General features: G+C 42.4%; 1 protein-coding gene across 1 annotated transcript in view; it reads right to left on the bottom strand.

Annotated features, from left to right (window-relative positions):
• Positions 1-1,430: 1,430 nt before the first annotated feature.
• The window catches only part of npffr1l2 (neuropeptide FF receptor 1 like 2), a 51,253-nt gene continuing 25,951 nt past the window's right edge, over positions 1,431-26,732 (bottom strand). The window contains exons 2-3 of the mRNA XM_030104999.1: positions 2,934-3,033; positions 1,431-2,430 (exon numbers count right to left, since the gene is read on the bottom strand). Of these exons, the coding sequence (XP_029960859.1) occupies positions 1,431-2,430; positions 2,934-3,033 (1,100 nt within the window). The remainder of the gene's footprint in view (positions 2,431-2,933; positions 3,034-26,732) is intronic.

Below are 26,732 nucleotides of genomic sequence, written 5' to 3'. Positions count from 1 at the left end.
CCCGACCGAATCCAGATCATTTTGTCAATGGATTTCATTGTTAAATTGAAAGCCTTTAACCCCCCGCCCCCCCCCCCCCCCCCCCCCCCCAAAAAAAAAAAACGAAACAAAAAAAGACAAAGAAACACATAATTTCACTGATGTGTCTTCGAGCTGGAAAGTGGTTTAGCCTGCTACAAATGTGATTTGAAATTGAAAAGTGCTTCCTCCCCTTTTAAGTAACCATGAATAATTAATGGATTTGTTTTCAGGAGTCGACAACCTTTTCTACACAGCTCTCAGCTGTTTAAGTGTCAATAAATGTCAAAGAAAAGAAAAAGAGAAAAAAAACAAACAAACAAAAGGCTAGGACTAGCTTGAACTTAACCTGTATTTTTACCCTTTTTTTACGTATATACTGCCAGGTCAGGCTTCTCTGTAAACGTACTGAGATGCTTAGAGCAATTGTTGGGAGATCCCAAAGTCCATCTTCTCAAAGTGAAAGATGCTAGATTGTCTTTGCTTTTAGGCTGGGGTGTAAGGGAACAGGACTTCTGCTCATCAGACATTGACTCTCTCTCTTTCAAGTCTGCAACACAGAGGGCAAAGAGGCCCAGGCATCGACTTCCTTCAGCCCATTTGGACGAATGTCAAGCCTACAGAGTCAGCAGACTAATCTAATCTCATGAGCATGTTCTGGGCAGAATGCAAGACCGTCCCAGTTAGTGAGGATCCCAGAGATCAGATCCACTGCTGTGCGTAGAGCTGAACCAAACTACAGCATATCGAGCTGGCACCTCGTGAGCCCCTTTCCCCAGCTCGGCGTCTGTCCAGGTAAGGATCTGCTTTCCAAGAGCCCGGGTCCACTGCAGATCACCAAGGCTCCCCGCTCTGTCACGCTGTGTTTTCAGCGTTGCATTACTGTTCCCCAGAGCCATTTCGCCCCACCCCCCAGTGCCATGAAGCACTCACTGCCAGACGTCTGTCTTCACGGCTCGGATCAGTCAAGGCGACCCTAGCTTAGCCAGGACATACAATCTCTTTTAGGGGCAGCGGTGGTGGTCTACAGGTCAGAGAAGTGCTTCTGGTATCGGGAGTTTGCAGGTTTGAATCCCACAGCTGATGTGTCACCACTGTGCATCCCTGAACAAGACCCTTGACTTCCATCTCCTCCCTGGGGTGCTGGAACATGGCTGCACCTCCACATCCTAGAAAAAGGAGGGGTAAGTGCAGACAAAAAAGGAATTTCCCCTTGGGGATTGATGTCGAGTTGAGCTCAGTGTTTTAATCATTATGTAAATCTGAAGTTGGGGAATTTTGGACGTGTGAATATTTGAAAAGAACACAGTAAACATTGCTGGTTCTAGTAATGATTTTATCATTTTGTTTACCTTGGGGTTAGGGTTAGAGTGATTGGAAATGCCTCATAGTATGGCCTTGGCTTGTTATATTCAGTTGTCCCATGCCTGATGCACTGAAACTGCAAGTGAGCTAACATTTGATCCATCCCCGCTGGTGTTTTTCTTGTGCACAGCCATCATTTCCAAGGTCTGATCACCAAGCTGACTCCCTGAGTGGACCACCACACACCGCACCCTCGTGCTCTTATTCTCTTCTAAACTGTCACTCAACTTGTTGTCGTTGTGAACTCGATTTCTCATTCCCATGACAAAGTGGTTGTGATTGTTAGAGTTATCTCTGAAGTCGCCGTCTTTGCAAGGTGCTTGGACAGACATCCTTCTTCTCCCCCACCTGGCAACTGCAGTCCACAAATAGATGAAGCAGCAGAAGGGCCTGGTCTTGCACACTGCCTGGAAAGCTCTCTTGAAGTTCTCATTGTAGTAGCCATAGATGATGGGGTTGACGCTGGAGTTGGAGAACGCCAGCCAGTGGGCAAAGGGGAAGATGTAACTGGTGAGAAGGTCCAGCTGGTATCTGTCCAAGCCTGCATAATCTGTCATCATCATGAGGGTCCAGAGAGGCAGCCACGACAGCATGAAAAGCAGAGCCACCAGGATGAGCATCTTGATCACTCGAATCTTCTTCTGCGACACCATGGCATGCCCACGTCTCCTGCCTCCCACCTGGACTGTGGCGTTGGCCAGCTGCGGCTCCCTGTTGGCGACCACGGAGGAGCAGAGTTTGACCCCGATGCTTCCGTACATCAGAATGATCACTGTGAGGGGCAGCAGGTAGATGTGGGCAAACAGAACGGCCGTGTAGACCTTTCTCATCTCGGGGTTGGCGAAGTCTTCGTAGCAGGTGTATAAAGGGATCGTGTGATTGAAGTCGTTGTTGTGAACCATGTAATGGAAAGGAACTTTCTCCACAGTCAGCGCCACCGCAGCAGGACACATGATCACCACGGCCAACACCCAGATTGAAGCGATGGCTGCCTTGGCAACACACAGAGTCAGCTTGGGTTGCAGAGGATACACGATACAGCGGAACCTGATAGACAAGTAAAGGCAGACATTGCAAGTAATTAGTCCTGAAGGAGACAAAGGAATAACATGAAAGGCACACAGTTCTCTGTACTGGATAATTCTCATTACGCTGTAACAAAGTCCTGGTACATTTTTATCACCAGCTTGCCTCTCCAAGGATTTCAGTGCTAACAGGGCGACATTTCTGTCTTTTTTATGGAACAAATATACAGGATAAATATTCGAGCGAAAGTTTTCAAGTGCTTTATTTTCCTTCATATGCCCTGTATAATATGTGATTTGATCTGCAGCCAGTACAGACAAACACAATATTTAATGCTATTAAATGAAATACCAGGAAACGTATGATGCTGAACAGTTATGTTGTTGTCTTTTGTTTTTGTTTTTGTTTTCTTTATACATTATGCTTCTGCCGATCGGCAGTCGATCACATCCAAATCATATAGGCGTCAGTAAGTTTAAAAACAGTCAAATGTTGTTTTTTTTCTTGCTTCTGTGTATACCAACCTTTCAACAGCAATGGCTACCAGGGTGAAAACTGATGCAGACACAGATACGCCCTGAATGAATCCACTCATCTTGCAGACAGTGTTGGAAAATGGCCAGCCTGTTGGAAAGAAAACACTGTCACTACAACTTTTATTTTCATGACCGTAAAAGAACAGCAATCAGGATGAGCCAACACGTATTTTATCGTGACAATTAGTTAACCGATAAACTCTGGAATAAATGCAAAGGTGTTTTGCATTCATGCCAGAAAGTTGTGTTAAACAGCTTTGAGCAGCTGCAGCGTGCACGTCTCCTCCTGATCCAGCACACAGCTGGAGAGGGAACCACACAATAAAGCTGGTTATCAGCTAAATGAGCCAAGACAGGAAATATTCAGTGTTTTAATCACAGTTAGGAGCCACAATGTGGAAGGCATAAACAGTGCAAAGGATTGTGGGATAGATAAGTTCACTTATGATATGTGGTCACTTTATTTAACATTCAACAAGAAAATCAGATCTCCAAGTGGAAGAGAAGTAAATCAGACCGTCTAAACAACATGTAAAAACAGAGACTTCCAGATTACAATCTGCGACCAGACCGTGGACTTTTATATCTCCATAATATAAAATACAGATGAGCTGAAGTCAGCGAGTGTTGGTCACTTTTTGCTGATAGCTCTCATGTTAGACAATCAAAGACATCCCACCATATCTGCCCTTGTTAATGAACAATTCGGAGACTCAAATTGAGCAGTGCCTGTCTTCCTACCATTCCACTTAAGACTGTTTCGTCTTCCCTGCAGCTGCAGGAAAAAGAAGCTTTGACGGGTTGAGAAGAGCCTCCCTGATTTCTTCTTCTGTGAGAAATGGCAAATTGCCTGAATAGAGCATGATGGGATTGGAGCAAGAGGGCAGCACAGAGAGCATCATGGAAATCAATTGATGTTGACCTTGGGGTGGTTCAAAACCGCTGCAAAAATAGCATAAAAACATCCTTTCAAAAGAAAAGAAAATCCCATTCTACTGACCACTGTCATGCAGGATGAAGCCTCTAGACATCTGATACACAATCCTGAACTTTGACGACGCTGCAACATTGCCTACAAGGTCAAAAACCAACGGCAACAACATGTGTTCAGTAAATCTATGAAGCTGTTCCTCACTGCGACGCAGCTGGATGAAATTAAGTTGTTGAAAATGGTCACAGACAGGTATTAAGCAAAAGCAATTTAAAAAAAAACTAACTTTTTTTCCACTTCACGCACACAAAACTCATGGTTGACAGCTGCTGTGACATATCCAAGGACGTGACGACCACAGTGTTGATGTGTGCCGAGCTCCACGCAGTGAGAAGCTGCAGGAAAACAGGAACGTGTTGAACTGTTTGGCCTGCTGCATTCCGTTAAACTCAGTTCAGCTTCACCAGAGATTAGTCAACTTGCTGTGGAGACAGCATTCTTACGCCCACAGGTGGCCCGCAGCGATGCAGCACTCGCATCAGGGTTTGCTTTAACCAGACAGAACTTGACAGGTGTGAACACACCCTGAGGCTACACGCTGTGAATTTATCCTTTTCTTAACCCAAACAATATGGTCTCTCAAAATGTGTCACCACATGTCGTACAGTAAGAAGAGTTTCCCCGAGGCCGAGTCTGGTCTCAGACTCTTGCATGACTCTAAGGATCTGCTTACAAGACAATATTTCAAGTAAACCACCGAAAAATCCAAAGAAGTCCACACTAAATGCTCAGTAACACAACGGAAGACGACAGGAATAGAGTTTATTTTGTTTTCAGAAGAATGGATTCAACAGACTTTGAGGAGAGTCCAGTGAGCAGCCTGAAGACAAAACACACACTCTTATATAATCCTTTGCAGAGGAGTTTCTGGAAGGCTCTTCTTAGCAAGCACCACTTTTAAAGAGTGTCCAGTGATGTGGAGAAATTCAGCTCCGCTGCAGACGGCTGTGTCCACCTGTGCCTGAATCCAGCATCATTAGGTGTTTTTTTTTAAATACAGCATAAAAAAACAAGCCTGTTTTTGAGAAAAATAATAAATGTATGTCAAGCTTTTTTTTTTTTTTTTTTTGGCAAATACTCAGTGCCAAGGCCAGTGCATTGTTGGCCCAAACAACAATATCAACAAAACCTGCTGATAGCTGAGTTGAGCTCACCATTCTTACTTATCACACGAATTCACTGCGTACTGTGAGCACTGACACCTACCATTCCACACCAATCAACACTTGAGGTATGTGACTGTGATACTTATTGATTGACACATTGATCTGGATCATACGATGATTAATATGATATATTCATTGATTGTGGATGAAATTACACCTCAAGTCTAACGCTCCAACCCATGGTTACTAACAACCAATTGAAATGCAGCATGCAAGAATATTTCAACAGACAGCAGTGCTGCACATTACAATTGTTTGCAGACTTCCAAGGAGGAGAAATCACATCCACATTCTCAGTCTACTTTTATTCTGAGGTGCATGGTGTAGCAGTTAATAGACTAAAAAAAAAATCCGAAAATTTCACAATCTGAGGTGCCATTTAGCAACAGTTTAAGTGAAAATGTGTTGTTTTTGCATTTTTTTTTTTTTCCAGAATAGTTGATGTCCAGATGGAAATGACCAACACTGAATCGGATGTCATTTTCATACTGGGCCACTAGTGGGCGGGTTTTGCTTCTGTAATGTAACCACACCTCTAACAGCTGAAAACATTAACAATAGGAGAACATGGTCATTCATATGGACAGGTGGGACCAAGTTGGATTGTTATGGTTGCTGTCATCATTTAGTGAAATGCCCTCAAACCAGTTTCTGTTTGCTAATTTTATTATCTTTTTCATTTTGTCCAAACCTAAGATACAACAACTGACTTAGTTTTGAGTTTTATCAGGCGAATCTGCTAGAAGATGTAAACTCTTGTTCACATTCTTGGTGGGAAACTCTCTGCTTCACAGTGCACACAGTAAATTCAATCGTAATGTTGCACATACCAGAAGGACTACGGGAGCCCGGGAAAGAAACGCCTGCTGCATTGTCAAAGTTAGACAACAAACACAAACATAAGTGCACTCGAGTGGTTGAAAAGCGAGGCTGTCCTCCATAGTGTAACGTAAAACGCTACAGTAGATTTATCAGTCCAACAAAATCATGTCAGTAAGGTTTTATTACGGAAGTGTGTTGTGGTTCAGTCAGAATCGAACATCGTCTGACTCCCTTGTAGAATGAACCAGCATCAGCTGTGACCTCGACCTCCATTTATGCTAGAAATTGTTCACAAGTTTCAGCACTCAGATTTATTGAACATTAAACTCTCTGTTTGTTGATGTTCTGCTCCATCGGTATGATCTCCTGTGTATGTCGGGAAAGGAAACGGAACGTCCTCAGATGAACTGTTAAACCTTCTGTATAGGAATAAATGTGTCACGATTACGGCACACTTACTGACAGAAGAGTATCAAACTGGTTCTCTATGAAAATGTTGCTGCTGCTCATGTTCTTTAATGACTTCAAGCCTGCAGTTGTCTGCCTTGATGAAAAACGAGCCATCATATCACCATGTGATCGGCAAACCAATCAGTGAAACACTCCCCCATCATTCTCAAACTGCTTTCCACTTCTCCTTAAGCACTCTCACTTGTTTTTTTCTTTCTTTTTTTCCATGTCTGAATAATTTGTTCCTCCACTCCTTCACCCTCTCTGCCACTTTCCTACTGTTTCTCCTGCTGATTTACTCACACCTGCAGTTTCACATGTCCAGAACCAAAGTTCTCATCTGTCCACTCTGTCGAGTCAGCTGATGGAAACAGGTCCAAAATAAACCAAGCAGAAGATGAAGAAACAATCATGTGTGCAGCTGCTGTAAGGTTGGCTGAGTTCACGTACACAACAAGGACATTACCCAACACCTGCCTCTATGCAGCAAGTGTGGATTAACGCAAAGGCTGAATCCTACGGGCCCCACGTGTGCAGGGGCCTCTGATAGGTCCATGTCATACACAGTAGGACTATTTCTGACAATTCCAGTATACTTCACTGAAAACTTAGAGTAGCCTCTACACAGTAATGTAAGATTAAAACAAAGACCAAGCAGCTGATTGGGCAGGCATGGGTCAGTTTGGTTTACATGCACCACTGTCAGCTGTTGACGCTGAGTCACTGTCATACGACGGCAAAATGTCAGACAAAAAAAAAAGAAGAGTGGAGCTCAAAACAGGAAGCCACAGCGGGAGAAAGAAAAAAAAAGACTCCTGATGGGATTTTTCAAGGTTGTGGGGACTGTGGCTTGGTTGGTCTCACAACTGGAATGTTGTTTGTTCGGTTTCCCATCTCCACATGTCCTCGAGCTGGACACTGCTCCCAGTGGACGGACTGAGCGCCTTGCATAGCAAATGGCTCCTTTGGTGTGTGATTGGGTGAATGTGCTTGACAGTGTGAAGCACTCTGGGTACTGCTCAAGCACTGAAGTCCAGTTACCAAGGTTGGTGAACCAGCAGGCGGAGGCAGACCACGATCAAGCTAACATCAGCATAGCAGCAGTTCGCAGTCACAACCAAGCCACTCAGCAGAGGGCTTTTTTCACGTCTGTTCAGCCGCTCAAGACGAGCTCAGATCCTACATACTGGGACAAAATTGATGATGATTTCAGGAAATACTGGATAAAAACTGTTCCTGAAAGTTGTCAGAACACAGACGCAGATGTGGTTGCATACAAATAACACAAACACAAACAACAAAAAAGATTCTTTTCTGAAACTCTATTTATAAGAAAACTGGCAAGTGAGGAAACAGTGGCAAGAGATTGGTTACTTTATTCCCCATCAAAAGGAAATTAGCTTTGTTTTGCATGCAGATTATTTGGTGACAGTGATTTTCAGTCGGCTTTCACGTTGGGTCACAGTGACGAGGAAACTGCAACCGTGCATGAAGCATCGAAGAGCCACAGGACAGAAGGCCGCGGGAGCTCATGCTACATGTTGTGCTGAAAGTGGAATTAAAAAGAAAAAAAAATCCATCAGATAGAGAGTGTGATCACAGAACGCAGATTTTTCAAAGAGGGTGGTTGCAGTTGTTAAGTTTTTGGCAGAGTGTGGACCAGACAACCCCATGATGGGAATCTCATGGGTGTGCTGGAAGCTATCACGGTTTGACCCATTCTTGAAATCCCACGGACAAAAAATATTGCCGTGCTGGTTGGGGGGACACCGTCCTATCTGTCTTCTACAGCAGGTCTGGAGTTTATTGAGCGGATGGGGAGCAAGTCCGGGCAGAGATAATCTGGCAGAAGAAAATGGCGAAACATTTTTCGATAAGAGCGGATTCCACGCCGGACATGACCCACAGAGATCAGCGGACAACCACATGTCGCCTGACGGCAGTGTCGAGGAGCGTTTAGTGAACTTCCTGCCAGCTGAGAGTCACTCTGCCGATCCGTTCTTGGTGTTTTGCAAGATGTGGACATTGACGTGAATCACTGCAGAGGCCACTTTTGTGATAATTCAGCCAACATGTCCTTCAGTTACAGTGGCCTGCAGTCAATGAACCCTCTGGCAGAGGGGGTATCGTGCCCGACACACACTCTCAACTTAGTGGAGATGAACAGTGTGAAGCACGGCTTTGAGACGGAGGAGGTTTTTTTCACTTTATACAGACACTTTTCAATTTTCTCCTATAAATCCAAAGCCCACTGGCAGGTTATTACGACTGCTTTGCAGCCAAATGACAACTGGAGAATAGAAGCTTTGAAAAGCCTGTCTGACACAAGACGGTCAGTACGTGCACTAAAGCACTGCACCAGAACTACGCCAGCATCCCAGAGTCCCTGCAGAAATGAAGTGATGACTCAAGCCTGACTGCAGACTGTTAAACTGGATTTCTGTAATGCCGTCAACCTGATTGGCTCATTGAGAGACTGTGACCAACATACGGATTATTCTGACAACTTTGAGAGTGACGCAGAAAACATTTCTCCAACTGTGTCCTGGCAATACATGGTGGACACACACAGACGCAGAAGAAGGAAAAATCAATCGGACGAATCAACCGAACCAGAGCCAGAGCAGTCGGGCCGTGACAGGTTCACAGTGACGGAGTTTATTGCTGCCATACATCATGCCCGAGCACAAATCACTCCTACAAACGTGCGCAGGACACATTTGGGTTTTTAAACAAGATTCCATTCCGTCTCCATACGAGATCTGCGTTCAAGAGCAGCTGCTGTCTGGAGGAAATATTCTGAGTGACTGTAAACATTTCTCAAGTAATGTAGTTATTTTACATTTCGTTACTGTACATTCCGTTTCCTGTACCGTGCTGCAGCTTATGCTGAGATTCCAGTCCTGTTTTGAATGATTTTTTAAGGGGAATATTTCTGTTCTGATTTTAACTTTACTGATGTTTGAATGCTACAATTTTTTGTCTGGTAATTATTTGAATCAACATGTACTTATTTATTTATTTTTTGACTAAAACCCATGTGGTCTGATTCAGACAATCAGAGCAGCGCATGCATTAGCCTCTGAACTTTCCATTTCCTGATAATGAGAGTGCATTTTTTTCTGGTGACTGCATAATTTAGTAGTAAAACATGGAGCGTTTTTTGCTACTGGAAATGGGAAGGAGTCAAGGAGACATAACGCCAACTTTGGGATTCCTAGACTGGGACAAAACCATCGATGCCTTTGCTGTCAACTACAAACAACCGACGTATCGTTTTATTAAGACACTGACATCTAATGCTCAGCAATTACTGCATAACTAGTGGCTGAGATACAAGTTCTGACTCCTTATGGGTATCTCTTTGCAATATCTATTAATATGTCATTCAACTGAATGAAACAAATATTTTTCATTCAGTGGAGGTTTTAGTAAGTGGCAGCGTGAGTTTGCGGTCTGTGTCGCAAGTTTTATATTGCAGTCCTTTTACTGTCTGTGCATGGCGGTTACACGCACGGAGCACAAATATTGTCAATGTTGCAGCAGAAAATAAATTCAAGATCCCTAAATCCTCCCAGCGCCATCACTGAAAGATTACACTCACTTATAGCACCAACAAAAAAATCTGAGGTGCTGTCACTGACGTGAAACAGTTTGCATAACAAATAACGAGCTGCAGGGAATAAATGTTAAAATTGCTATCGGAGGCTTCAACTATTTGGAAATGTTGGCTGGTTCCAAGGTTGAGTGTTTTCATTTGTTGAGGTGACATGTTGAGTGAATACACAGATCCTCTTAAGAGAAGGCAGGAAACGACGCAGTACCTGTTACCGTGCCGCTGTATTGTTTGGAGTACAATCAGGAGACATAACAATGTGCATAAAGCATGGCACAAAGACGGTTGATGTAGAACACGAGGGACAGATTTCCACTTGTCTGTGAGTGCACTCAGTGTATTCATGACAATACGGCATATCCTTTTTTTAACCTGATTAAAGGAGAACACGGGGAGTGGAGGACACTCAGTGCATTTCCTGTTTCCTCACATCTACTCAGGTGAGACTCGGGGACGTTCTCAGAGTGAGTCCACTACGTCAGAAGAACATGGGAGCTCTGCAATCATGGCCATTCTTTCTTTTATCCTCTCTTTTGTCAGTGTGACCAGGCTCATGGGACAAAATCTTCGAACGGATCACACATGGGTCACTTGCAGCTCAGTCATGGGTCACCTCCCAGGGCAGAGTTCGGTACACAGAGCAGTTGATTGCCCAAAGGAGAAACAGGAGCAAAACACCGAGCTGCAGGAAATAGATCAATAATCAGGAAGGTGACAAGTAGAAAATGAACTGACATGGAAAACAAGGAGGCTGCATCGCAAACACAACAAATGAGTGCATTCATATAGAGTATAATGCGTACTGTAATAATTAGATGTTATCCGTTTACATGAATTCAAATCAGAATCAGCATCACTTTTATTGGCCATTTGGAGTCACAGAAATAAAAATACAATCAGCAAAAGACGAGATCTACAAAACGAGAGGAAAAGATCAAAAAGATTACAAGAAAATATCTGGTTTAATGTGAATGTTTGCCTCTGATATTCACTTTAAAAAAAGCCATAAACGCACAATTATCACAAAACATAGTTATAACAAAATATCATTCCTTCGAATAATCTAATAAAGAACTGACGATTCAGCATTATACTTGAATACAGAGTATTCTGTCCGCAATAAAAAAAGAAGAAGAAAAAACTTTATTTTTCTTCATACAGCCACAGTCTGATGAACCTTTATGTGCAGTCAAACTATTAGAATGAACATACATGGTTTCTTTCTTTTTTATGAGTCTGGTAATTTAGTGGTGCATCTTCAATACCGAGCGCTAGAGAGACAAAGAAATACACTCAGGACAAAGGTTTTGCTTTGAAAGTTCAGGGGATTCCCAGAAAACAAAAGAGCCTCAACTTCAGTTTTTCTTATTGAGTCTTTCCTCCCACTGGGATGGATTTAGAGTTCAGCTGCTTCTCTGGTTCCTCAATAAGTTTGGAGGCAATGTTCAGTGTGTCAAGGCACCTTCTTTGATTCAGAATACGCAGACACACACACACACACACACACACACACACACACACACACACACACACACACACACACACACACACACACACACACACACACACTAGGGCTCTGGTTTAAAATGCCAATCATCTATAAATCTAATAAAAAAATATTGTAATGAAAACAAGGACACCAACAACCTGAAAAAACAATATTTCTTAAAGTCACTAATTCACCAATTAATTCCTACTGTGACTGTAACTGACTGCTCAATTTTTGAACCTGCAATTAACACAAGAACCCACCAAATTAATTCAGAGAAATGTTGCTTAATCTGTTTTATTTGATTTAATGGTCATGTCACAAAATCAGTGAAGGCCAGCAAAAAAATCAAATCAAATCAAATCAAATCAAATCAAATCAAATCAACTCAAATCAAATCAAATCAAATCAAATCAATTCAAATCAAATCGAATCAGACTTTGTTGTCATTTGGCTGTGAAAGCAAAATGTGAAACGGTTCCTTCAGTATCCACTAAAAGCAATTAAACAATTAGAAAAAGAAATTGCTCACACTTATAAAAGAACACCCCCACCCACACACACACACACATCCCAAGACAGACATTTTTTTTAAAATGGCCAAGCTGGTAGCAGAATTATTATATGAATGTCTGGAGCAGCAGTGATGTGAACTGAACAACAGTTAAGGTGACCTTGGAATAATGAATAATTTAAATACTAAGACTAACGCTAAAATAAATAACTTTAATAAAAAAAAAACATTGGTGCAGAGTGTGTGCATGTCCGGATCAGCAGTTCAGCATTCTGACAGCTTGTAGAATGAAGCTGTTGCTCAGTCTAGTGGTTCTGCATTTCATGCTCCAGTGGCGTTTGCCTCATGGCAGCAGTTCAAAAGGTTCATGGAGAGGATGTGAGAAGTCCCTAACAATGATCAGTGTCCTGCTCCTGCAGCGGCTCTGGAAGCGTTTTTAGAAGAGGGGAGAGAGACTCCGATGACCTTCTCAGGCCCCTGACTCTCCTCTGCAGAGCTTTTCCATCTGACATACAGCAGCTGGACGACCATGTGGAGATGCAGTATGTCAGGACGCTCTCCACTAGGGGCGTGATGAGACAATCAGCTCATGAGACAAGACAAGACACAATATTCCTGTCACAATGACGAAGTAGAAGGTAGAAGGCGGCCTCGGGCGCAATGTACGGGGTGGGGGGTGGGGGGGTGGGGGTGGGTGGGGGGTGGGGGGGCGCCGTGGCTGCTCCGCTCTGCGCTCCATCGCACCGCACTACTCGGCACTGCCCGGCATTGCTCGCACCCCCCCCCCCCCAGACCCATGCTTGTTTGGAAAAACCATATGTGGACCTTCAGGATTTGTATTTGAGGACCTCTGCTTTAGAGGGACAGGCTATAAGGACTAAATGGAGGACATGTTTAAAATGAAAGAAAAAAAATAAATAGATAAAATGAAAGAGTTGGAGTTCACTGCTGAAAATGAATGGTCATAAATACTAGTGGAGACATGAAGAAAGCCGCTCAGGAACTGTAATAGCTAATGAAAATGTTTCCATTAATTATTGATAAGGGTGTGAATAATTGTGGGCATGTCACTTTTTGTTCAAATATAAATAACAGCAAACATTGTTTTACACAACTGTGCTTCTTCCACATCATCTTATTAACTTTTGGAAAATGCCTGTATCATATCCAGTCAATAAAATTTAAAAAAGGTTTTGATTGAATAAAAATAACTTTAACCCTAATTTTGCTTGGAATAGGAATAATTTCGGAGTTGCAGTAAGTGTGTCTGGATCCACAGGACATGATGAAAGCAACTCAGAATGATGATGTTCTAAAGGCCACCTACAGGCCTGAAGCCAGGCCTTTAGGTGGCGCTGTATCTTTGTAACTCTGTAACATCAGAAGCTTCTGCAAGACATTTGGAAGGCGGACTTAAAAATTGTATTTTGACCGCATTTTGGCCATTTTCCTGTCTGCCCGGACTGGAATTTGCCATGAAAACTTGTCCGTTGTCCACATTTTACAAAGTGTCAGCTCTGTTAGGTGTGTGCTCTCAGTCTGATAGGCCTTGTGTCCACGAGACAGCTTTTGATTTAAACAAGAAATCTCGTCTTGATTTAATCTCACGAGATCTCATGCCACAAGATCTCGTCACACCCCTACTCTCCAGAGTACTCCACACCTCTAGAGAAGGTCCTGGGGATGCTGGTGTGGAGAGAGGCTTGTTTCAGTGTCCTCAAGAAGTTCAGTCTCTTCGTCTCTGTCCGTTGTTTAATTGTTCCTTTGAATGAGCCTCACCACTGTGATGTCGTCCGTGAACTTGATGACCTGGATGCCCTTGTGTGGCTGCACAGTTGTGTGTTTGCGGTGTTAACAGTAGTGGACAGCCTTGAGGAGATCCAGCACTCAGCCTGTTGGAGTTGGAGATGTTCTTTCTCACCTGGACTGACTGGGATCTCTCGGGTCAGAAAGTCCAGGACCCAGGTATGTGTGGCAGTACAGTAAGCCAAGTGTGACGAGTTTCACCGTCAGTCTCTGGGGGATGATCTTTTGAATGCTGAACTAAAGTCAATGTCGAGGATGTGAGTGGAGGTGTACTTATTGTCCAGGCAGGTGATGGCTGAGTGCAAGGTGAAGTGGATATTGCATGCTCTGTGGAGTGGTTGGGACAAAGGCACACTGAAGGGGGTCAGACGGGGTCAAATGATGCAGGGAGGCTGGCTGTGGTGTGGTGAGCTGTTCAAAACACTTCATCATAGTTAGTGACAGTGTGATGGTTTGGTAGTCATACAGACAGGACACAACTGATTTCTTTGGAACTGGAGCTGTAATGGATGTTTTGATGCATCTGCGGACAATGACCTTATTGAGGGAGATGTTAAAAATGTCAGTCAGTACATTTACCAGATCTTGTCTGGACCTGTTGCTTTTCATGGGTTGACCCTGTGGTTTCAATGGTGAGAAGTGGAACGTAGGATGGAGGAGAAGGACCAGCCATTTCTGTGATTGTCTACGATATTGTGACACTCATGCACCTGTCCAGAAGGAGGCAAAGGAAGGGCCTGGCCAGGACCCCCGGTGGCCACAGGACCAAGATCGGCACCGGACGCCCTGGGCAGGCAGAGCTGAGAACCTAGGGCCCAAGAGTCCAAGAGCCAACCCCCCTCACTCGGGCAGAGGGCCATGACCATACCCAGGAGAACCGGCCCCCCATGGGCGGCTACCTGCCCCCATGGGCGGCTACCTGCCCCAGGCCAGCGCCCCTGAGATCCAGGGTATCACGACCCCCAAAACCCTCCTGTCCCCTCCCCTCCTCCCTGCCACCTCCCCCCAGATATGCAGACAGATGTGCACCCCCTGGAGCCAGCAGCTCTGCAACCCATAGCTGGCCCAGACCCCTGGTGCGTGGCCCCACCATCTTAGTACAGAATGGACCAGTCAGCGAAATTACCAATTAGACGGCACGCGATGTGCCTCCCGAAATTACCAGCGCTCCCTGCGTCATCAGCGAAAATAGAGTCAATTGAGGTTACACATAGAGCTATCCTTTGTGCTGAAGTATCAACTTAACACAGTTACTCAGTAGATTGTGTGAAAGACACATACAAGCACATGACGGACCAACAGGGACATTGTTCAGAATTACCATTCACACACACATACTGTATGAAACTAAACATTTCCAGACATTATAGAGAAAAACTCACACACTTACAACTGAAACACTGTCCTACACACTACTGAAACGCTCTGACATATAATACTGAAACCCTTTCACATATAATACTGAAATGCTCTCATGCACAATACTGAGATTTCAGTGTGGAACGCATGGAAGGCATTTCAGTGGAACAAGAAAGCATCTCAAAAGAGGAGGTTCCAGACATTTTCCTTCTTTGGAGCATTCTAGGAATGCTAATAGTGGATAATCTAATGGTGAATAATGAATCTTCATCTATTTCTCTTTGTTTTTAGTCTTTGTTTGAGTTAGTGTGTTTTCCCCCCCAAGAATTTTGTAGTGTAATTTGCAAAGCAATTCAGCCATGTCATGCCAATGGACACACAGTGAGCTTTGGTTTACAGCAAACCCCCTAAAATCCAAGCAATAGAGTCTCCTGGAGACATGTGTCCCCTCTTCAGAAAGGCACACAATGAGGACTAAATGGAGGCTATGTTGAGAACAAAAGATTTGGAGCTTATTGGTGATACTGAATGATAGCGAACCCTGAAATGCCTTCATGTTACACTGAAACCTCAGTAGTACATGTAAGAGTGTTTCATTTGTACATGTAAGAGCGTTTTGGTTGTGTGTATAAGAGGTAAACTGTTCAGTTGTGTGTGTGAGAGTGTTTCAGTTGTAGGTGTGTGAGATTTTCACTATAATGTGTGGAAATGTTTAGTGTCATATGTGTGTGTGAAAGGTAATTCTGAATAACTTCCCTGTCGACCCCTCATACAAGCACACAGCCGCACTGAGAGACTAACATGTAGCTGTCCATGGTGCTAAAATATCAACTTCATACAGTGACTACGTACATTGTGTGAAACACACCGCATACACCTACGCACTTAGAGCTATCCATGGTGCTGAAGTGTCAACTTGATACAGTTACTTTGGTACATTGTGAAAAACAACCACGTTCAAATTAAAGATGGAGCTGTCCATGGTGCTGAATAGAGGTGTGACGAGATCTTGAGAGATTTAATCATGATGACATTTCTCCTTGAAGCAAAAATCTGTTTTTCAGGCACCCTTTACATTGTGTGCAACAGCCCCTCCCCAAACACTCCCAAAGATTGAACACGGAGCTGTCCATGGTGCTGAAATATCAACTTCCTACAATGACCACGAACAATTTGTGAAACACACCATACACACCCACACACTTAGAGATTTCACATAGAGCTATCCATGGTGCTTAAGTATCAACTTAATGCAGTTACTTGGCATACTGAGTGAAACACCCATATCCACATAGACATTAAACATAGAGCTGTCCATGGTCCTGAATGTGACGAGATCTTGTGATATTAAATCATGACGATATTTCTCATTGACAAGCTGTCTTGCAGGCACAAGGCATGAGGGTGTGTAATAATGCCCCCCCCCCCCCACCCCCCCACCCCCCCCCACCCCCACACACACACACACACACACACACACACACACACACACACACACACACACAAAAACACACAAATTGACTTGAACATTGAGCTGTCTATGGTGCTACAGTTACTTGGTGCATTGTGCGCATTGTGTAAAACACACAAACACAGAGAGAGAGAGAGAGACAGAGAGAGAGAGAGAGAAGTATCAACTTCATACATTTACTTGGTACATTGGTTCAATGCTTGAAAGCATGCAAGGAATTCTTGAGCCTGTGTGGAAGAGAAGCACCGTTGTCGTAAACCTCCGCCATCTGGTCATTTCATCCATCAGTACCTGGACTCCCTACTTCATTCATTTACTGTTACCTGTGTCTCAGAGATTCCCTTCATTCTCTCTTCATGGGTGCATTTTGCAGCCTTCAGCCCTTTTGAGAGTGCAGACCTGGCTGAGTGAGGAGCAGTCCTGTCTCCTGTCCTGAAAGTTGCACCCCTAAGGTCATCCAGGGACTGTGGTTGCCATGTGCAGTGAAGGTCCTCATTACAGTGATATCCTCTGTAAGCTTCGTGATGCAGCTGGTTACTGTCTCAGCATGCTTCTCACCCCAGGAGGCTGCCGTCTTGAAAACCCCCCCCCCCCAAGTCAATGTTCATGAAACAGTCCTGAATGATGAGGATGTGAGGATGCAGTCTCTGGCTTTCTTTTTCATTGACCTGCTGCACTTCAGTAGTAGTTCGTAAGCCGGCACCAGCGTAACAAAAAAGATGTTCATTTGGAGAGAAAAGTTAAATCTGATTTTAGGTTACACCGAAAACATGGCAAAAAAACTTGACTAATGGAACAAGCCAAGTCCAGTCAAGTCAAGTATTATGCACAGATTTGCCACATTTACTTTGAGTATCTGATCTTTTTATAGCTGAGATCTAAATGAAAACACTGTTGCAGGTCTCTTGTTTGTCATTGACTGTTCTTCTCCTGCAAACATCACTGAGCACTCTCAGGTTTCGAAAAATGTTGTTGACCATTCTTCTCACTCAGTGTCTCTACACCAAGGAATTTCAAGGCAAGGTATTGCCAGGATTCATATTTGCCTCATGTCTCTCTGCATGTTTCACAGTTAAAATGTCATTCATTCTAAAAAATCAATGCAGGAAGGGAGCACAGTATCAACACTTCTCTAAGAGACAATGCAAACAGCAACTAGAAAAGGCTTTGTAGTCTTCTGTTTGATCCAGCTAACTGCACGGCGACTAGTTTCTCTCAAGTACATTGCTTTGACTCCATACATAGAGTACATTGCTCTCTTACAAGATGAAAATAATATAAGTATATGGTTGATTGTCTGGAGTCAACCTGCTATATGCTTTGAAATCAAGACATTGTTAATTCAACTGAAGCTCTTACCACATCAACAGTGGTGATTGGGGGCTATATGCAGCGTTGCTATAGTAACAGGCACTATAGAGACCGCATGAGGGATGGCTGCCATGCAGCTTTGAGGCATCTAATGCTACAACGTTCATCTCAGGTTGTGCCGATGGCACTGGAGTTGATGAGGGATCGTCTCCTCAGGTAAGTGCAGCTCATCAAGACCTTGATATTATCATCAAACGTTCTCACAAATCAATCATGGTAATAACATATAATAACGTCCTCTTCCACTCATCAGCCGCACTGTTTATTCTTGTAATTAGCCACATTCAGTGTGCAGCATCTTACATGTGATACGGAACTCATGTGCTATTGTTAGATCATGTGGCAGCCAAATGTACTCGTGTTTATCTGAGCGTTGGTTTGATCCAGGCACACTGAGTGGCTGCTGAAATGATGAAACATAAAGCATCATGTATGGAACACCAGCTAGGTTACAGACACTTTTCATTCATTCAATCATTTATAAAGATTTGCATACGACTCACTCATCTTTAACACTCTCTAATAGGTTTAAGCCCTGCAACAGTTGGATTTTATAAACCTAACAGTCAGTCTGACAGCAAACTCTTGCTCTTTATGGGCCACAACATCACCCGATATAACAAGTGTTGTGTCAGCCTCAAAAAGTTGTGTTTTCAATTACTCTAGGCAGTCATGAAAACACACTCCCAAAACCCAACGGAAGTTTTCTGTTTTCACTTTTTAAAAATGTGGTTTACGTGTGTTTCAGATATATTAAGAAATAAATGAATAAATAAATAAAATCTTCTATCCTGTCCTGTTCACTCTAGGAAACATAGTGTTAAGGAGGAAAACTTACTTTTCGATACAAGTTTTAACTGTTTTACTGCCCAGCCCTGCTATGGACAGATTTCTAATAAACAAGGCAGTCTTACATGCCACTGTTTCAAAAAAAAAAAAAAACAAAAAACAAAGGCGAAAATCAAGTATATCCAATTCTCCAAGGACCACTACACAACCGGTTGTGAAATATCTGATACCATCAAATGTTTAAAGCAGGTTTTGCTCCTCACTAGCTGGATTCTGGATTAAAAATCTTTTTTTCAACCAGATGATGCAGAAATTGCAATCTCCAAATCTGTACAAAAATCACCAGAACATGGCATGATAATAACTAAGAGACTCACTTTTTTAAGGGAACAGAAGTCTTCCTGAGTTGTTGCTCCGATGGCGTGTTGAAAAAAGTTGACACAGGGTATCTGTGAAGCCCTCCCCCTGTACAACTTGAGACTACAGCTTTACCCCAGTGCCAAAGATACCACCATGTCTGACACACATGAAGCTGCACAGCAAAAAGACACACTAGCATATGGTCAGCCATCCTCTGCACCTTAATATGGATGTGAGACTGGTACTAACTTCAAATGCTGCAGCTTCTGTGAAAACCGTGTGTAGCATGAAATTTCAGAGTGAAATGTGTTTAAAATTCATTGTCCCTTTACTCTCCTTGAACCTATGTGAGATCAAAGAAAAAAAGCCTTTTTTTCATGATTAACATTGTATCAACCAGCAAGCAGGACTGAAAGAGTCATCAAAGACTTTCAGTAGAAGAGAAGGTGATGATGTTTTTACCTAAACAAGTTAAATGTTTACCACAGTTACAGATGAAGTTGTGTTCTCAGTGTGAGGAGAGCAGATTGCAGTGTTCAGGAGGGTCAGTTTATAAAACTTTTACATCTAGTAGAGACATACAAAGACTCTATAAACACAAAGCTTGTCAAAACCATGAAACATATTGATCTTTTTAATGATAAAAGCTAAATTAAATTCAGTTCAACTTAAGGTTTGCTGCTTCATAGATAAATGCTGTGTACGCAACAAACTAAAGTGACATGGATTTCTTTTTTTGTTGTTTTTCTTTTTTTTTTTTTTTTGCATTTTCTTTTCAGAAAACCTTCCCGTTTACATGGCAGTGACTTGGAAACAATGTTTGTTTAAACGGAAACAGCAGAAATATTTAAAACTGAAATAAGAAATATTTAAAACGAGCTGGTGCTGTTTGGTTTTGTGATGAAGCCAGACACACAGAGAAAAATTCACAAAAACAGTGGGAGTACGTGGACAGATGAGCAAGTTAGACTGATATTTCGGTGACTGTCAAATCAACTTTAAAACTCTCAGAATCAGGAGAATATCATACCAACTGCAAAAGCAGAAAGCCGCCAACTCTGAGCCTGAAACTGCAGGGTTCTTCCTTTTAAAAGGGAGTTTTTCCTTTCCTCAGTCTCTTCTTGCTCATGTGGACTTGCTGGGTTTTCTCTGTAAAAATGTCTAGAAATGACTGTGTTGTAATTGATGTTATATAATTAAAGCTGAATTGAATTGAACTGAATCTGGACTGGGGGGCATGACGCTCTGGAGAAAAGCATTGTTGTTGTTCTTCTTCTTCTTCTGAGCATGTGCAGAAGAAGTTTTTCTTACTATAGCCGTGGTGTGCATGCATAGTAGCCGCATTTCATAAAAGTTGCATTTAAACTAGGGCTGCCAAATGATTAAAATTTTTAATCAGATTAATCACAGCTTACAAATTAATTAATCATGATTAGTCACACATAATTGCAATGTCCAACTATGTCTGAAATATACCCTTTTTTCCTGTATTGCATTAACAAAAAAACGACAGGACGTGATTATATATATTTAAACACGTGAAGTGTTTTATATTTAAGGCTCCAAATAAAATAAATATTCAAAAAACTAAAACATGCACACCATAACATATTGTCTGCGTGTGAGCAGCACTCCCTCTGCAGTCCCTCTAAAGTTGGCTTTTGGCAGGAGTTACATTTTCAGGTCTGTAACAAATGTAGTACCACAAGAAAAGTAAAACTCAGAGATACCACACTTTTTTCTTGCACAATTAAACAGGTCATTCTTAGCCAGTGTTCCTTTTTGTGTGGAAAACAGAAAACTGCTTCAACATTTTTTTAATCAAACAAGTAGAATCCATGGGGCCAGCCGGCTTATCTCCCTCCATATTGCTTTCTTCTTCTGTTTTGATAAATGAATTGACGCCAGGCCTCCTTTGCCTCCTGTCTGCTGCCCGTCCAGCTTCACATGTCCGCGTGGGTGTGCGCTGCGCGTTGGTCCGCGTGACCTAAAAATCGTCATGAATTCCTGTCCGCCAGGGTCCGCGCAGCAGACAAAACATGACGGTAAAAGTGAAAGTAGACGGAGCTCCAGCCTGATGGCTCCACTTAAAGACACGGAAAGAGTGAAAAACTGGTGGAAAGAGAGAGAGACTCTGTCTGGAGGGAGGAGAAGGTCTGCAGACAGAAATGAAATTAACTAATCGCTCCGGCGCCGCCCCCGTGATTCAGAAACAGAAAAAAAAGGCTAAATAAACTTTAATGATAATGTACTGACAGTGTATGTGCTTAATTTTCTCTAAATAATCCGTAATAAAGGAGCAGATAAACAGTCTGTAGTGCCGGAAAAGCTTCTCGATCAGCCGAGGCTGAGGTGAGGCTTCTTCTTCTTCGGTTGCTGGCAGCTTGCAGGCAGCTTGCATTCCACGCGGGTGCACTACCGCCACCCGCTGGTAGAGGTGAGGCTTGTCATGATGCGCATGCATTAAACTGCGTTAAAATTTTTAACGAGATTGATTACATAAATTAATTAACGCAATTAACGCGTTATTTTTGACAGCCCTAATTTAAACCCATTTCCATGAAGACAGCGGCGGAGCATTTTAGAGAAAAAGCCATCTTAAAAAAGTTGCGTTTTCAGTGGCTCTGAACACTTTTGCAATGTAAACAGAGTCCCGAAACTCAACCTTAAACATTTCTGACCAAGAGAAAAAAAAACTCCATGAAGTGCAGGAAAAGCACCCAAACTCCGCACAGAAAACCCCTAAAACCAGCCTGCATTGTGGGATAACAGAGCTCATCATTTTCACCGCTGTGCAGCCACACAACAGGAAGCTCTGAAGCCTGTGAGCAATGGCAGGAAATACATTTTCATTTGAACAGAAAGCGTTTTCTGACAAAGGTTGTGTTAGAGGTGGCTGTCAGCGGGATTCACAAGGTGGGAGGAAGATTAGTGCGAAGAGAGAAAAATATTACCGAGAAACAGCAAACGCTGGGGAAAGCTTGCAGAGCTCGGTTCACAGGCAGCAGCAGATACAGGATATTGAAAGAGACCCACAAGGATGAAGCCCACAAGCGAGAGTATCTTACTTTTTATTACATGCAGTATAAATAATGAATGTTAAAAGCAGTCTGATAGACTTCAAGGGTACATGGCTTTTATGCTCTTGGGTATTTTTTTTAATCATGTTTAAAATACATATAGAAAGTGCATTGTTTATGAACCTTTTGAACTATGTGCTATGTTTTGCCTCGGTATTATCTGTCACTGACTTGAAAAAGAAAGAAAAAAAAATATTTAGAGTAACTCTAAAATCACATAGCCTGGCCATTCAGTGTAGTAGTTTGATGGAAGTATAAGATCGTTTCCGTCCTGGGAATTACAGTGTGGTGTATTCTAGTGAAAGGTCTAATCATGAATTCTATACTTACAAAAAAGACAGTTTTACAGAAAAGAAATCAGGACGGACCCCTCCATGGAGGTGAACGGTGTGATTCAAACCATAAGTAACAGATATAAAAATCACAACGATACCCACACTGTACTGAAAACTGACAACAGACAAAAACTGAATGAACTATATACAAGAACAACATGGAAAGTTCAAACTGGAACTCAATATAAAACTTTCACATGAAGATTGGAAGAATATGTGGAAGATGCACCAAAAATCTACCAGTTCACAGACGTGGAGGGAGTTCACATTTCAACAAATCTGATCAAATTCTTTATCACATATTTAATATTTTTGATATTGGAATTCTTGAAATAAATGTTTTAATGTCTATTCTTCACAAATGTATTAATTTTTCACGTCTTTGTTTGGAACTGCTGTGATCATTAATTTCCCCTTGTCTCACCTCATCTCATCTCATCACTACAGACAATGGAGCTTTAAGATGTTCAGCTGGATTCCGGCCTCTAGATGTTAATTGTTGATATAGATTTCTCTTTTGTTGGGGAGGAGTTTCACCATTGGTATTTAAAAGCCGCCTACCTGAAGAGAGAAACTGAATCTAGATAAAAGTTATAAACACATAAAGTAAAAGAATCCACTGAATGTTTTGAAGAGTAATGTGTAAACTGGATCTAAAAGAGAGCTGCTTTGCTTTATTTGGATGAAAAAAGAAATCTACAGATAAACTCAAAAACATTCAGTTTTATTATAGTTGATAATTGTGAAAATAAATCGCTGGTTTTTTTAATGGTATAATGGACGATTTTCTCGAAAAAGTCGAAGCCAAACGTCTGTTACTCGCTTTTTGAAAAACGTGCACGCGCCAGACCGTCCTACCTGCTCTGCTGCTCCTACGAGCCGCTTGACGGCGTGACGCAAGCATTTCTCCAGCGTGATGGACATGTTGGAGGACCAATAGTTGAGACTGGCATCACGCCATTCATTGGCTGAAACATCGTCCATTATACGTTTAATAACTGATCTGAAAGGTCTTCAAAGTTTATTGACTATGAAAAGGACCTTGTGGTTATTTTAATTATGGGAAACCATGGAGGCTAAATAATTATTCCTGACCTGTGTCAACTTGTAATTACATCATTCAATTTCTCCTAAAAATGTAATATCTTCTAAGTAATTGCTCTATTGTTTTTCCGCCATCATTTTCAGCTGACTTGTATTTTCTTTTCAATATTCTTTGTCCCTTCTTCCTCCATGGGGTATTATCTCATCAGTTCTTGTTATTTTGAGAGGAGTAAACAAATTATGGGGTGGACGTCAATTTTCTGTTGCAATTGTTTGAGGATGAGATCACAGGACACTCATAAAATCACTCTATAACTGTCCCGGACATTGTTCAGATTGCTCATTTAATAATTCACAAACCAAGTTTGATCTGTTAACTATAACTATCCATCCAGAAGCACACAGAGCCCTCTGTCCACATTCATGTCAGGAAAGTTGACGGTATACAAGCCAAAGGCTGCAGTATCACTGGCTGTCCTGCGGCCAGCAGTGAAATTACACAGCAACACTACTGGATGTTTTTGAAGATCACTTTCATCTGTCTCGCTTTATCTGGTTCCTTTTTCTTAATATCGGCATTCATGCTACGTCTCCATGCTTGTTTTGCTCTGACTCCACTTCAGCCATTAATTCAGCGCCGTGCCTTGTGGTGGATCAATGGCTGTGATGATTATGCTGTATGAAGGAAACGCATCTCTTTGAGTATGTACTGCATGTGAAGCATAAATGAGCCTCAGGCGATACAACTCCACCAATAACAATGGAGAAAATAAAACAAATATAGCAAGACGTATAGCGAAGGGCCCTTTGGTGTTGTAGTGGTTCTCACAGCAGGAGCATCCCGGTGTGAGTCCAGGCTTGAGGGCTTTTTGTGTTTGTACATTTTCCACATGCAGTCGCGGCTTTTTTTTTTTTTTTTTTTTTTTTTTTTAAAGGTTTTGGCCCTAAACTGCATATAGATGTGAATTTTAATGAAGGTGCCTAAAATGCCCAACTGAGAGTATTTCTTTCCCAGGTGTCTCAAGAAAATGGTATTTCAACAAGAGCTCTCATCAGTTTCCACAGAGCAACCAGTCAAAGTGCTCTCAAGGTGTTCTGTGATTTGGTTTAGCAACATAACTGCTCAGAAACACGGACTTAAAAAAAAAAAAAACAACAACGTGGAAAATGCTTCAGAAATAATTGGATTATCAAGTGTGACAGGTATCTACGGCTAAGAAGAAGGTATGACGACGCACAAGACTTCAAGCATCAGACACACTGCTCGTGTTTTCACCTTCCTTCAAGCAATTATTTGCAGAACATCACATTAAAACACTCCATGGACAGTTATTCCCAGGCTGCTGAAGCGCTTGACAGTTCAACTTGGAGCCTCACTGAAAGGGCTGCCAGCATAAAAACTGTTGTAAATGTGATATGGCACAGGCACACACATGCACAAACACACACACACACACATACAGCAAATAACACACAAAAGTTTGTCTTCATGAATTCTGAAAACTGTGCGCGTCTCCCAGGTTGTGCTAAAAACGGAGTGGATTGTCTGGTTTGTGGTTTAGTGGACAATGCACAGTGGGATTTATCAGCTCAGAAAGTGCTTGCTTTGTTTGTTTTCTTGCAAATGAAAAGATGGTGCAATCGGGCTGAGCAGAGACGCTACCGGCACTGTGGTGCCAGGCATCTCCTCAGCTGGTTATTTTCGAGGTTTTGTCACTAATAATCTCCTGGATTGTGTAACAGAACTCGTAACTTTGATACCAAAAATCACATGTACACAAAACTTTAGATGGTCTTTCACTTTCAATGTGATCAGGAATTGTGCAATGTTTAGCAGTAAGGATGATAACTCAGAAATATCTGCAGACTTTGTACATCCATTCATTAATTGGACAACCTTGTTTCTCTTTATTTTTCCTTCCCTTCTTCCCTCTCTATGTTTCCTTATTGGCTCTCAACTGGTGGCTGTGATTAATTTGATTAAATCCAAATCTGTCCAAACATGTATTGATTAGTGGTGGTATTTTATTAAAAACACTGCTGGAGCTTCAGAATTATGCGGCAATGTCCACTTTACAGCTTCATCTTAGCATTTCATACAACAAGCAACATTTTTAATAAACTGATTTTAGTAGAGGAATGAATCAATTCATTGACTTAATGTTAGTGAATTATTTGTTTACAATCTTGTAATGACAGGGACTGAGTGAAACTTGGTTCAGACTGAAAGCCTCTGTGTGGGTAGCTACATGTTCAGCAGACTTGAGTTGCTCCTGCATCAGAAGCGTTTTCTTTTGCGTGTTTTGAACGGGTTCTTATCCACATTTGCACACTCCTAGCATGCTGTTCAGCTCTCGCTCTCGCACTCAGCTCACCTCTTGCCACTTTCCGTCAAACAATCCCGCTCTGCTCCCGCTATCTAGCACCTCCAGCAAATCAGCGTCTCCAGCACAGGCAGCGGAAACCACACTTGACATTCATTTCAGTTGATAACAGGATGTAACATGACGGAGGGTGTGAACTGAGAGGAACACATCGGGCGCTCCCAGAAATGTTTTCAGTTTAAGAGTGAAGTGAGAGGAACGTTTTACACTTATTTAAAACTGACCCAGGTGAAGGTGATGACGTCCGAGCCCGGCGATGGAGTGGTTACCTCATCTAACCTGAACATAAGGCCCGTGGGCCAAAACTGGCCTGTGAGAAGCTCCAATGCGGCCCGTTCCAACTAATAAGCAAATTTCAAACAATCGAAGGAAACTTCAGCCAACATAAGTAAGGAAATTGACTGTAAAAATAAATAAAAAATTCTCCGTTTGTCACCCGGTGCGGAATTTGTGGAATTGTGCTGTATGTGACTGTTCTAGTTTAAAATCCCTGGTGCAAACTGTCTCCAGCTGTGTCGCTCATCCGACTACAGCCCCATGAGGACCTGATTGGACAACTGGATCTAAAAAGACAGAGGCATGCTTTACTGACCAGGCGTATGTGAGCGATCCAGGCCTTCACTGGCACTGTGTCAGTCAGTCTCACCTTCAGCTTCATTTTAATGAAGAAAAAAAATAAAAGCTTGGATTTATCAGATGGCGAAACAGGCTTGATTGAATTTTTAATTAAATTAGAAAAA

This window comes from Salarias fasciatus, chromosome 12 (genome assembly GCF_902148845.1).
Source record: "Salarias fasciatus chromosome 12, fSalaFa1.1, whole genome shotgun sequence".
Classification (NCBI taxonomy): domain Eukaryota; kingdom Metazoa; phylum Chordata; class Actinopteri; order Blenniiformes; family Blenniidae; genus Salarias; species Salarias fasciatus.
The sequence above is the reverse complement of the archived record's forward strand: the minus strand, read 5'-3'. Positions and strand labels throughout refer to the sequence as shown.